Here is a 14,167-nt window from a genome sequence, read left to right as displayed (position 1 = left end):
CAGTAGCAAATGCAAGACCTCCCATCCAGTGAGAGCTTGGAGACATTTGCAGATGCCTGTAGATTCACCCGCCTCCTGCAGGAAAGCACTGATTGGTGCTAATCTTCATCCTTTCCCCATGAAGTACACCGATACTTTTCCATGTTGCTGATCTGGGCTTTTTATTTCCACCTCTTCCTCACCCTAAATGCTTATCATGTTTCCAGATGTACGGGGTTAATTTGGAAAGTTAAGGAACGTTGTTCTGTTCTGGCTCATACATCTAAGGATAAGAAGGAGAAGCATGCAGGGAAGTGGTGGCACACAACTTTAATCCCAGCACTCAGGAGGCAAAGTTAGGTGGATCTCTGTGAGTCTGAGGCCAATCCCAGGACAGCCAGGGCTGTTACACAGAGAAACCCTGTCTCAGAAAAAAAAAGAAAAAGACAAAAAACAAAAACCCCAAACCAAAAGAATAACAACAACAAACCAAAGAAGAAGAGCAAATGACTGACTATGCTTTTAGCAGAATTTACATATGTTGGTTACAGTGATTGAACTGTAGCATTTAAAAACCCCCGGTAGGTTGAGATCGGCAGAATTGTCCTCCTTTAAATGCCTTGTTAGCTAGTAAGGGAAGAATGAATAAGTCTTAGACTGAACTCAGTGTTCATAAAAGCAGCTTCCTTATAGGTCTGAGTATTTGAATACACATAATTCTATTTCATTTGATTTTTTTTTCCAAGACAAGGTCTCTTTATATAGCCCTGGTTGTCCTGAAACTCACTCTGTAGACCAAGCTGGTCCGAAACTCACAGAGATCAGCCTGTCTCTGTTTCCCAAGTGGATTAAAGGCATGTGCCACCACCACCTGGCAACTTGAAATAGTCTTATAAAATATTTCTGTTAAACCATTTCAAATAAGAAAAATAGGGAGCTGTGTGGAAACTATTATTTTTGCCTGTCTTGTCCATACTAGAGCATTATACTCAAATCAGTGTTTTATTTCTAATGCTCAGGATTTGCTTGGAGTAATTTGATGTTTCAAAAAGACTTAGGATGGTCTCCATGCTCTTTCAGCCTATGCCTCTGCCTGCCACTGTCGACACAGAACTTGTGTTGAAAACAAGGATTGTTGATCTGAAACTGCTGGCGTTGTATTTCCTTGTCCAGAGAGTCTGAGTCCTAGAAGTTCTAGGGAGCTGGAGTAGCAATGGGTGGGAAGGACATTCTGTTCTTTTCAGACACTCTGCAATCTAATACCTGCTACAGAGAGCACCATGTAGCCAAGGGATGAGGACCATGAGACTGACTGTCCCTCGTGAATGCAACGTGCTCCCTGTTAGCTGCCTTAGCAACCGAGGGCATTGCTTCATATAGCAAGTCTTCCAAACTATGCCTCTACGCCAGTGGTTCTCAACCCCGTGTGTCACGAGTCCTTTGGGGGTCACATATCAGGTATCCTGCATATCAGATGTTTACATTACAACTCATAACAGTAGCAAAATTACAGCTATGAAGCAGCAAGAAAATAATTTTATGGTTGGGGGTCACAACACAAGGGACTGTTTCAAAAGGCCACAGCCTTGGGAATTGAGTTACCGTGGTCTGTTTCTTTGTTAAAACCAGCTCTTCTGGACGTGATTTAAAATAGTGGAAGCAGGAGATGAACACTTGCCTGACACGTATGTGCAAGGTCCTGGGTTCCTTTCTAAAGAAATAAATCAGTGAAAGGAAGCTTGGTGGTCTACACTGGGGCCACCTGCTCGTTTAGAGCCCAAGGCCAAGGACTGCAAGTTCATGACTTAAGTGAACTACAAACCAAGATCAAAGTCAGCCTGGGTAACTTGATCAGAACCAACCTTAAAAAAAAAAGTCAAAAGGTTGGCGATACAGATCAATGGTGAAGTGTTTGCTAGCGTGAATGAGGCCTTAGGTTTAAGCCCCAGTATGACCAAAAAAAAAAAAAAGTAAAAATGAAAAAATAATAAGAACCAGTAAACGACATGAGGTTTTTCAATCTTTAAGCCCTCGACATTGGTCTGTGAGATAAAGACAGTCCCTAAGAGGAAGCCCAACATCAGCTCTCCTGCTGTCCGCAGGGTGACATCATTAAGGTTCTGGAATGATTAAAAGACTTCAAGCAAGCGAGGCTGCGTTTATTTCAGTGAAGAGATGTTTGCGAACTTCACTACCTGGTGGGATGCTTGTGTATTTAGAGAGACAATCTCATCGCTGTGGTGCAGACCCATTGGAACTGAGTGAGAGACAGGCTCCTCAGCAGCAGGGGTAATTGAGTTAACTGATGGCTCTGAGGCCAGGTGATGTCATTAGATAAGACCATTGCTCCCCCCCCCCCCCCGCCAGGATATTTCGCGGGTGGAAATTTGCAGAATTAGTTGCGGTCTTTCAAGCTAAGAGATAAACAACATGAGACAAAGTATATGTGGGAAAAAAAATTAAATGATTTTAAATGTTCTGAGAATAGTAGGCAAAGAACATCATGATTAGAATCACCACAAAGTGGGGTGGGGACCTCAGCCCAGAGGAAAAAGGCTGGGAGCAGTTGGCATCTGAACACACATTCTTTCTTTCGTTATGGGAAGAGTTTTGATCTGGGGATGGGTTCAGGGTTTTTACTCCTGCCTTTGCCCAGTACTTATAGTAACAGTTGTGTCTCCAGAGTGCTCCGTTTCTGCTTTTCAAGTAAAGCTTAAAATGCGTTTTGAAGAGACTCAGATTGCTAATGTGAAATCGATTCCCAAACTCCCTTGTCCAGGTCCCACTGCTCCTCCTGGACCTTGGCTCTGATTAAGGCAACAGAAAAAAAAAAAAAAAAAACAAACCCTTCCTGGGAAAGTCCCAAGATGTCCAAGAGCGGCTAGCTGTGTTTTTTCATCTCTGTACTCAGTTCAGTACGTTACAATATTCACACCATATTTTGTTGGTTAAATAATTGACCTAAACATGCAAGGAGGCTCGTTAAAAAAAAAAAAAGAGAGAGAGAGAGAGAAATAAAGGAGGATGGGTCCTAGTACCAGCACAGTAAAACATCAAATCAATCAAAAGGTTTGCTCATTTCTCTAGTCACGTGGGAGGAACCCTGGTGAGTATCAAGGTGGGAAGGAAGGAGGGTGCTCCTGTTGAAGAGGGTGGGTACAAAGTAACAAGGTCACAGGAGCAAGCAGAAAGAAAACTGGCAAATGTGTAAACGATTGGATTTTTTTTTTGTATACACATCAATTTCCGGAACTGTTTATCTCAAATCCCACCTCTTTGATATGCCAAACTTTCTTCTTGAAGTTTGCACGGAGGGGCAGTCAGCACACCCTAAAACTTTTGCATGCTAACAGCTGTAATTAAGGTAGAAGCCTTATTTACATAGTAATTAGCTTGCCGGACTGGAAGGGTAAACGGATCGCTAATTCATTTAGATAGTTAATTGGCCTTCCAGGTTGGAGATTTTAACACGCCTTTCTTGGCATATTTTCTGTGTGTGCTGAGTATGGAGCGTGCTGACAATGGGACAAAACTCCGCGAACTGGGCTCTGGAATTTTAGCTTCTAGCGCTCCAGCGAATTGCAAAGGAACTAGGGAACATGGTCAAAACCTCAAGTAAATTCTACAGCAAAATCACTAGCACTCGATTCTCTGTGTGATTCTGTTTCTACACCCTGATTCATATTATCTCAACCTAGTTATTGCTGCCCCGTTTCCCCAGGCAGCACTGTTGCTTGGTCATCCTGGTCACACGTTGATAGTCGAAACTGTCTTAACAGTTCCCTCTGAGCAAAGGTCAAGATGGTTCTCTCTTGAGGCCATAAAGATGGTTAAGGAAAGAGACAGGTCAAAGATCATTTCTAAAAAGAGGGCAACTATGCTATCAGGAATCTTCTCATAGCTTTGCCAAGTCTCTGGGTTGGCTAATTAGTTTTGGTTTTAAAAAGATAGCTATTTTTGATAGCTGGACCTCTCTACTGTATAGATGAATCACACAGGAGGGCTAAGGTAGTTTACACACTATATGCCCACCACAATATACCACACACATACACACACACACACACACACACACACACACACAGAGAGAGAGAGAGAGAGAGAGAGAGAGAGAGAGAGAGAGAGAGAGAGAGAGAAAGAGAGAGAGAGCTAATGAGCTCTGAGCGCTGGGTATTAGCCGTGATTGTCCCAGGTACTAAACAGCACCTACCCCAACACGATAAATATTGAATGAAGGCCGTGGTTGGGACAGAGGGTGCATCTGCGGGTGTTTACTGAATGATTTAACTCGAACCACTCCCTTAGGCCGGGAGCAAGGTAGTAGGAAGTGGGAGAACAGATCCAGCTCAGTCCATCCAACACCAAACAGCCTCTGCCCTGGATTGGGTTAATAGTCGCCATGGGGAAGATGGAAATCAATAACTATAATTGAAAGAAGACTCACTAGGGGCCAAAAGAGTGTCTATGCCTGTGTGTGGGAGGTAGAGCCGGGAGGGCCAGAGGGAGGTAAACACCGGTTATAGGGTTTTCCCCAGAGCCAGGCTCTGCTTCCAAATTGAGGCTTCTAGTGTGGAAAGGGCTCTCCTCCCCTTGTCGGAGGCGGAAACTGGGCATTTTTCTTCTTCTCCTCCTCTTCCTCCTCCTCCTCCTCCTCCTCTTCTTTTTTTTTTTTTTGGCTTTCTGCCAAATTTTGCCCCAGGGTTAATGACTAATCCAAATCGAGCATTAGGTAATTTTGAAAATACGAATATTACATTATGGTAAAACACAGCTCGAAGAACTGCCGTTCTGCTGTTATTACCCTGAGAGGTCGATACACTGCAGCAACCCGGAGAGCAGCGGTACATCGCCACCCTTTTGCTCAAAGTACACAATTAAGACTTAGTGTAGGAAACGTAAAATGAGCTGGGCCAGATCTTCATTCGAAGCTTTTAAAACAAGAACATACACGTCTTACTTAATCAAACAACAAAGAACTGTTCACAAGGATTCCGACTGTTCGGCTCCCACTAGGCTGGGACCTCTTCAGAGCTAACCGGCTTGCCAGGGACTCGGGCAGCGGCGACAGCACGCCTTCTGAAAAGGAAAAGTAGAGCCCTGGAGAGCCGAGCTGAGCTTGCCGGAGAGAAAGTAACCAGAGACCGCGTCATCGCGACCCCGCCCCCTCCCACGTGTTGCTCCCGCTCAGCCCCGCCCCTTCTTTTATTCCCCGAGCTCGGCTTAGAGCTGAAACTTTGCAACTCGAGCGCGCACGCTCTGCGTTCTTCCCCGCCCGGGCGTCCTGCGACGGTGGCTCAGGAGGTGGGATCGGCTGGCGGGAAGGCTCTGGGCGCCGGCGCACGCGGAGTGGGGACCTCGGCGGGGACGGACGCCGCTCGCAGGAACCGCGGAGTGCCAGCCTACCTCGAAGTTCCTGACCAGGAGAGTCCCATGCTTGGACAGCCCCGGCCTGGAGTCTGAGGTCGCAGCGGTGCTCCCGCTGCTGCGGAGGTCACCGAGGAGCAACTGTATCACTGAGCTGCGTGTGGGAACTGCAGCTGGACGAGCAGCCGACACCGGGCACATCTGTCCCGCGCGCCGGGGCCCAGGACTGCGCTCTCCTGGCTGAGCCGCAGCGGGATGGCCCGCTAATCGTGGCCATGCAGGCTTGAGCGGAGCGGACGCCCAGGGCGCACAGGGGACAACCGCAGGCGCGGGCTGCAGCACTCTGCCGCTGACTTCCTAGCCCAGCGGGCAGTGAAGTCGCTTACCATGGAGCCCGTGACCAAGTGGAGCCCCAAACAAGTGGTGGACTGGACTAGAGGTGAGCGGGTCGTGGAGGACCCCCCCCCCCCCCGCGTACTACAGCCCGGGAGATGGGGTGGGCCAGGAGTCAGGCACTGGGGTGCTTGGCCCCTCCTGAGGGCGACAAAGCAAACTTCTGCCGAGCGGCCTGTGCGCCCCTATCTGGTGCGCCTGCTCCGAGCGGTTCATTTCGGTGGGGGTGCGCGTTGTGTGCCGCGGACGGGGTACTCATATTTAAGCCAGGGAACAGTGGGATGGCCTTCCCGTGAAAGATGGGCTGGGCATGCGGGCCAGGGGATTTGGCGCCAGGGCACTCTCTCTGCTCTGCTCGGGTACCGTGCCCGCGACTTGCTGCCTGTCGCCAAGCGCAGAGACACAAGGCGTCTTTGTGTGGGTGATTGCTGCTGGATCTAGTAAAGGCTGCGGGCCCGGAGCAGACCGCGGGCGTGACCGGGCGGGCGGTAGGGCAGGTAGACGGAGACTCCTGCGGCCAGTCTAGCCTGTCTGTTTGGGTTGGAGAGGGTGAACTGGCTTTCGTGCCTGAGAGAATCCCAGCGCCAGGACTCCAGCAGAGGCAGAGACTCAGCTCTGGAGGCGCCAAGACCCCCGGGGGTGCAGCATTTCGAGGCCAGTTGAATCCTAAGAGAGCAGAGTGTCTGGAACTACAGTCCAGTTCTGTACAGTGCTCGGAAAGAGGAAATCCAGTGGGTGCTGGGCGGGGCAGCAGGAGTGGAAGGGTCTCTGTGACTTTATCGTTTCTCTTATGACAGTTGCCAGAGGGGTTCGACTCTCTTTGGCCTCTTCGGTAGAAGAGTTCACTGAAATCAACTAGTGTGTTCTCAGGGGTGCCACCTCCTCACTTCAACATTCGTTTAAAGTTACTTTCCTTGCCTCCTTCTAGTTGGTCTTCCAGATGAGTGGCAACCTTTTTCAGTAGTCGTTACAGAGCTGTAGAGTTGTGCACACTCGGCTGAGTGTTCTGCATTTGCTTTTGTTCATCCCGGTGGACATGAGGAGTAGATGATGCTGATGTGTCTAGCTCATCTTTCAAATTCCCCTGCCCATGGCTGTGGTACAGTGGAAACTCCTCCTGCCCGTTTCTCAAGCCAGTGTCTCAGAGAGGCCCCTGGAAGGGGATGTTTCAGTAGGGAAGTGTATGCGGTCCATGTGGTCACTTCTGCCTTCTCTGGGGAAGGGTACCGTATACTTCCTTAGGAAGTTGTTTTCCCAGTGGCCAGAATTTCCAGGACTCTCAAGTAAAGCTACTGTGAGAAGAATGGATACACGGGCCTTGGCGACTGTGCCAGGGTGAACAGTAAACCACAGCGTTAGCAGCAGTAGACTTAAAAGTTATTTTAAGCCCATTCCCTTAACACGAAGTGTAACTTGTGCTGAAGACAGTACCAGGCGCCTCAGCTAGCCTGCTGAGATGGAGCAGATGGCCTGCTCCGTCATACCAAGACTGATCTCAGTTGCTGTGTGCTACGTATGCAGCGCACCCGTGTTTGAAGACTTAGTGTGAAGAAGGAAAAGAAATATTAACAACTTCCATGTTTATTACATATCAACACGATGATCTGAATGAAATTTACTTCTAAAATGGACTCCAGCCATTTACTTTTTTCTTAATTACAGCCTCTGATTTTGCAGTGCCATGGCTCATGCTTGTGGCTCACAGTTGTGTCTGTTGTATGGTACTGTTCAAGTCTCATGAAGGGCGACAGAGGATGATTCTGGCCCTTCTGTGCCGCTGCCAGCCTACTTAATAGTCTACCACCAGAAAAATGGTATCAGGCAGACAGGAGGGTGATGAAGTGAGATCTTCACACCCTCAATATAGACAGATGATAGATACATAGATGACAGGTAGATAGGCGATAGGTAGATAAATGATAGGTATATAGGTAGATGATAGATAGAAGATAGATAGATGATAGATACAGATAGATGCTAGATAAATAGATAGATGATAGACCTCTTTTTGTCCCTTCATCCTTTCTTAGGATGGGGAGAAAATGTTAATTTGCATATGATTATTATTATCATTATTGATTTAAAAGGAAGGAAGTTTAAAGTATATTTTGGGGACTTTGGCCTTTGGCCTTAGGGCTTGGTTGAGGCTACTTCCGTTTAGAGAAAGTTTTGAGCTGCCCTGAATGAGCAGCTGTGTTTAGGACCCTTGGTGCTCACTTCTCAGGTTACGGACCTGCGCTGGCACTTGGCAAGTGTCCTACAAATTCTGTGCCCTTTTGACCTCATAGAAAGACCCAGATACTTTCTGTGTTAGAATCTTAAACAAAGATAAAAGGTGGAAATACTTCGTCTAACTCTTGCATGGCAAGAGGCCATTTCTTTCAGCGTGCATGGCGTATTGAGGGAGGCTTTCTCGCCATAATGTCTCACAGGTATGACTTTTCCCCAAACAACTGACATAAGCCATTTGTTTTCCTAGGGGCTGTTGTTAGCTGTCTTTGCTCGTCTCTCTGCCCAGCTCCCACTTTATAAATACATCCCTGTGACAAGCAGCTTGTCACGAAGATGTTGCCACTCTTGGTGTTGTGACTATGAGTGTGGGAGTTACAGGGGCCGTGACAAGCTCCATCTACACTCAGCCACATCTACCGCTTGGGCTTATGTCAATATCACAGATCCACGTTAAGAAAGAATGCAGTGTGCTGGATAAACACACCCATCTGGCTTTTATTATTAACTTTTGCCTACACCATTAGCAGTTTCACCATGATATGAATAGATGCCTGGTAAATATTAACAGTCTCAGGCGCAGGGATAGATAGGTGTCGTACAAGTATCAATGTACTTTAATATGCACAGCCGCCTTTGAGGCAGGAACTTTTATTCCGTTTTGCTCTTGAGGAAACTGAGGCACAGAGAAGCTAAATACCTTGATTGGTGTCACCCAGCCCTTTGGTGCATAGTATTTGACCCAAGTGCCTAGATGCTGGCTCGTTCCCTTTTCTCAGGATTGTCCTCCCAGGGCAATGCAGAGAAAGCACCGAGACTCTAAAGCTCGCCTAGGAGTAGGCCCACTGCATTCTCATGATACAATGTATTAATATTGTGTGTCAGTGGTGGAGAGCCATCCAGCATGTGTGTATTTTATTCTCCATGGCTTCTCTGTGTCAGAAAGTTGTGTATACATGAGATGGATTCTTAGTTCATGGCACCTGTCCAGCTAAACAACTTGGTTAAAGGCTTTTTGCAGAGTTTTACAATGTGTCAAGGCAGCCACACAACAGAAGAACTGATGCGGTGCACTAAGCAACCGTGAGTTCCAGTTTTCTTTCGCAGGAGAGTCTGAGGTTGGGCAGCCCAGGGGCTGCTGTCATCCTGGTCTCATGCAGGATGACATGTCTGCCTCATGTTTTGTTCCAGGGTGGGCAGGAAAAGGTAAACTTAGTATCAATACCCAGAGACAGCCAAGATTCCCCTTTAAAAAGTTCCCTGTGAAACCCATTCAAGTCATATGGGCTCCATCTCAGTTGTCAGAGTGGCTGCATGACCACTTTAGACCGGAGAGAGCCCGTCACTGTAGTTGGTGTGTATGTCCGGTGCTGGGAATGGAACTGAGGGCCTCACACGTGATCGGCGAGCACTTTACCACTGTACCGCACTTTCAGCACCGAGTTGGGCACATTGTGACCTTAACACAGTTGGGATGAGTTAGGAAGGAAGAAAGCCTAGGTATTGATAGGTAGCCCGAGTGTTTACCACGTGGCATTGAACATAGACTATAGATCATACATGGTATGTACTTCAAGAGGGACCCAAACCCAGTTTCTTACTGAGAGACCACAGGCCTGCTCTGCTGTAGAAATACTGTCATTTTCATTTCTCTTGAGTAACCTCAGGTCAAAACCTTAAAATAGACAGGGTTTTTGCCTTCAGCTTTCTTTAAATACTAGTTCTGGAATACGTCTCTGCCCCCAGTTGCGTTTCTGCTTTCACACTGTTGAGCCCTGTATTGAAGAAGGAAGACACTGCTTTGTCCAGTGTCCCTGTCCTTCTCCTGGCCATGATCGGTTAGAACTGGCAGCTCTCAGTCACTGTGATACTGAGCGAGCACATCTGGATAGCTCAGCTTTCCTGCCAGAAGCCTCTTGCTGGCCAGCGGACCATCAGCCACTGTCTCCACCTCTATCAGACAGTGGCATGGACTTTCCCCTCCCAAGGCTGAGCAGGTGGCAGTGGAAGCATCTGCCTGTCCTTCGTTCTTTCCCTGGAGTGCCCGAGCATACAGTGCATCAGCACCCTTAAAAAGGGCCTCTCTGTGTGCTCGTGGAGGGGCTGGTGGGTTTCACAGCGTAGGTCAGCTGCCGTGTGCTCCCTCACTGTTGAGCGCTGTCTTTCCTCCCTACAGTATCTGGAGGTCAAATTTTTGCATTACTGGTTCCAGTTCAGGATGTACCTTTGCTTTTGGCCTCTATGGTCCCTGGAAACGGGAGCTCTCAGGAGCCATAGCCGTTTTACCGTAGGTCCAGAAACTCCTTCCTGCCCCGCCGACTCCTTCTCTGGCTCTGTTCTGTTTCCTGGGCTTCAGCAATTAAGTTTTCTTAATCACTATACTGGAAAAAAACATTAAATGAAGCATTTATTATGTGGTAAATGCTGTTTCAAGAGCTTGCTTTAGACACAGTCCTTTGTGTCCTCAGAAAAGTCCGAGCAGAGACGTAGGTACCATTGTTAGCCCATATTAAAGGGACGGAGGCAGGAAGGAGGGTTTGCTCGGGGTCATGGATTTACAAGCAGTGTGCACTTTGAAGCTCTCCTGCATCTCTTCATCTCTGATGCCTCATGCCAGACAGGGGAGCTGAGTGGCTGGGAGCGTGGGCACCGCAGTCAGATCAGTTGGCATCCCGGTTTGCCTCTGACTGTGATCTTATATAAGTGCTCCATAAATTGCTATGCTGTGTTTTTTATTGCTTCCTTCCCTTTATCCTATAGCTTCAGGTCATGAACTGTTCTCCGAGCAGTGAGGTCTCCTAAGGTGGATTCTGACCATAGAGAGCTCCGGTTGTCAACCGGTCAGAGGATTAGAGTGGCGCACGTAGCCCATCAGGAAGGTTCTAGGTTGGCTGATGATACGTACCTCTTGTTCATATGGGGCAGACAATCCACACTTCTTGTTTCCTCTGCGTGTACGTGTGCATGTTCATGTGTGTGTGTCACCAGAGGTCAACCTCAGATGCCATTCCTCGGGTGCTGCCTGTCCTGTGTCGTGAGACAAGTCTCTTGCTAGTGCTCAGGGCTCACATTAGCTCAGCTGACGGGCCAGCAAGCTGTAGAGACCCTCCCGTCTCAGCTTCCCTACTGTAGTAGCTTTACAAGTGCGTGCTATGTGCCTGACTTTTTAACTCGGGTCTGGGGCTCGAGCTTAGGTCATCTCGTTTGATTGGCAAGCACTTTCACCCACTGAGCCACACCCCCAGACCCCTTGGCTTCTGCTTTAAGAGGAATTCCACTTCCAACTAACATGGCATTAAAATGATCCCTCCCGCCACCACGCATACCCACCTGGTCCATGACCTCCTCTGGCATTTTCAGGCCTGTCAGGTCAGAATCTATTTTAACATGATCCCCTGGCCACCGCACACCTTTTATGGTTGGAGAAGCCCTCTTGCAGCACACAGTCAAAACACGTGTTTTCAAAGTTAGCTGGTAGGCCCTGCCGCTCCCCTGTCGCTGTGGCCGCTGATCTCCATGATGAGCTCAGTGCTTGAGTCCTGGAGTACTTGCCCTTAGTTTGAGGGTATTTGACTTGGCCACTCATTAAGACAGAAAAGGTGATCTTAAGGCTCGTGCTTCTGTTTATAGGCATCACCTAGCAACAACGCATGTTGTTCTTAGGCAAGTAAATGAGACATTGCTCCTGTGAGTCTTTATCTGTCCTCTGGGATGTTTGGAAAGCTCATAACAACTTTGGGTTTTATTATTTATTTATTTATTGTTTTACTCTTTAAGGTGAGTGATGGAGAGGTGTTGCAGGTCAGTGCTCACTGTGGTTGAAGCTTGCTTGTTTCACGTGTCTCAGCTGTACTTAGGATGACATGACGGGCCATTGGCTTGTAATGTCTTCTGGGCTGGGGCCACGTGGGGATTACCACTCCTAGATGATTTTGAGATTCCTGTGTGTATATTTCGCTTTTGGCGGACAGAGACAGTAGGTGCCACCTCAGGAATAAATAGATAGCCACAGCAGTTTTCAAAATTCAGAAGTTCATGTCATTGCCAAACTTGGCTGTCCTGGGTCCCGTATCCTCGGAGATGGGAGGGCATCTCTTCCTGTCCAGCCTCGGCCATCAGAGGCTCAGTGTGCCGCTGCCTCTTCCTGTGGCCGTGGCAGCTAGCCATGCTTGGGCACATCTGTGGACTCATCTCACTTTCCTTTATCTGTTTCCCATCTCTGCTTTCTCTGGTGTTTATCCCTGGCTTAGCCATTTTCTGAACTTGACATGAGCAAGTGAGGCTTTGTGAGTTAGATGAGTTTGTCCCAGATCAGGAGGCCAGGAGCTGACACTGGCTTTGGTTCACTGGCCTCGGTTCCTTCCTCTAGTCCAGGTGGGTGGGGAATGAATGTTTGGTTCCTTCTAACCTATGCTTGTGGGAAGGTGTGACTTCAGGGGGCTGCCAATGTTGTACTTGCTCTGGCTGCTGTTCCTGCAGAATTCTTGATTTTAGGAACTTCTCTTCTCTTTCTAGCAGTTGGGATGTTAAGCTTAGCAATGGAATAAAACATTTCTCCTCTGGTTTTCTTATCTCTCTCTTTCTCTTTCTCTGTGTGTGTGTATGTGTGTATATACACTAATACTATTTTATTTTCTAGTGATGCGACCCAATCCTGAGCCTTGGGTACGCTGGACTCTGAACCCCCCAACCCAATTTTATTTTTATGTTGAGTGCAATGTTTTTTTGTCTAAGTGGTCCAGTTAGCACATCTGGCTTGTAGACTCACACACGAATGTACACATGTGTCTGACTTTCTTAAACAACACTTGTTGTTCTTACGGTCTTATTTGGTGCTCTCTCAATTCATTGAAGTGTACCATTTAGTTGCTTTGGCCAGAAGGCTGGGCAGGTTGAAGGACTGAAAACACCAGGACTTTGGAGGGAGACAGAACCTGTCTCAGGTCATGTGTGTGATATCCAGAGGTTGGAAAACTTTGCCATGTGACTTTGCCAAGCTCATCTTCACACGCATATCATCATGGAAGAGGGACCCTGATAACGAACATACAGGATTTTAGTTAGAGGGAGAACACTTGGTACAGTGTATGGTGTATAAATATCCACACACTTAATTATTTGTTATTAATTCATAACACTTCCAAGTGAATAAATGGGATATAATTGGATGATCTTCATTTAAATATTCAGCACCCTTGTGACTGGCTGTCACCTTTCTCATGTCACATAGTCATTTGTGACAGCAGGACCTCCTTTTTTATTGGTAGACAGGCAAGTAAAGTGGGTTTATCAGCTGTTTTCTGCCCTGTGGATTTCCTGGTCACCTCCCTTCCTTTCTTGAGAGGACCCCCCCCATGTCTTCTGGGAAGATGGGGGTATCAAAAAGTTAGGTGGCATATCTTTTGAGAACCATTTAGTGTTGCTATGGTGACACTGTGCTGTGGTAGGAAAGAGTGCTTCAGGTTAGGTTAACAAGCAGGATCCCTCTCTGTCTGCAGAGGTTTGACTTAGGACTCCTGGATATTAACGTGCCTGGATGCTCATTCCCTTATGGAAAAAGACACAGTGTTTGTGTGTCCTCTCTTACGCTTCCAATCTTGTTAGGTTACTTCTAATATAAAATGTAGAGGATATACGAGCCACTGTGAAACTATGTTGCTTAGGCAGTGAGAATAAGAATTAAGAGGTGTATACATATTTGGCACAGACAGACTTTTCCTCCCTAATGTTTCATGTGTGGTTCCTTCAGTTTGCTGAGGGGAAGCCAGAGGGGAGCCCATGGCTGTGGAGGCTGATGGCGATTCATGAGTGAGTACCTCGTTCAGGGTGATGCTCTAGGGACAGGCTTTCAGCTGCTCTTAGCCGGATAGATGTGGCCGGTAACAGTGAGCTGGGTGATGGACCAGTCCCTCTACGTGGGTGAATGAGAAGATAATCTGTATTGTTACGTGTAAAGAGGAAAACAAAGCAGAGATGTGGAGGAGAGCAACCTGGGCGACTGGTGAAGGGCTCCTTTGGATGGTGTGACCAGGGAAGCCTTTCTGAGAAGATGGCGTATAGGTGTGAACACAGGAAGGAATTAACTGTGGAAAATTAGGGTGAGGACCATCATGTGAGAGAGTGGTTGGTGCCAAGGCCCTGCGGAGTGCGTGAGCTTGTGGGGGCGTAGAGGAAAGGAAGACGGTGGAGCTGTGAAGTGCGA

General features: G+C 47.7%; 1 protein-coding gene across 3 annotated transcripts in view; it reads left to right on the top strand.

Moving 5' to 3' along the window:
* The window catches only part of Cnksr3 (CNKSR family member 3), a 125,026-nt gene that overhangs the window by 27,596 nt on the left and 83,263 nt on the right, over positions 1-14,167 (top strand). Inside the window, exon 1 of one of the 3 annotated variants that reach the window (XM_075950053.1) lies at positions 4,777-5,782. The exons of 1 other annotated variant lie outside the window; for it this stretch is intronic. In XM_075950053.1, the coding sequence (XP_075806168.1) occupies positions 5,731-5,782 (52 nt within the window). In that variant the 5' untranslated portion in view covers positions 4,777-5,730. Of the gene's footprint in view, positions 1-4,776; positions 5,783-14,167 lie in introns of those variants that run through there. One more of the 3 variants, XM_075950079.1, reaches the window with a different exon arrangement.

This window comes from Microtus pennsylvanicus, chromosome 1 (assembly GCF_037038515.1).
Source record: "Microtus pennsylvanicus isolate mMicPen1 chromosome 1, mMicPen1.hap1, whole genome shotgun sequence".
In the NCBI taxonomy this organism is placed as follows: Eukaryota; Metazoa; Chordata; class Mammalia; order Rodentia; family Cricetidae; genus Microtus; species Microtus pennsylvanicus.
This window is presented reverse-complemented; position numbering and strand designations above follow the sequence as displayed.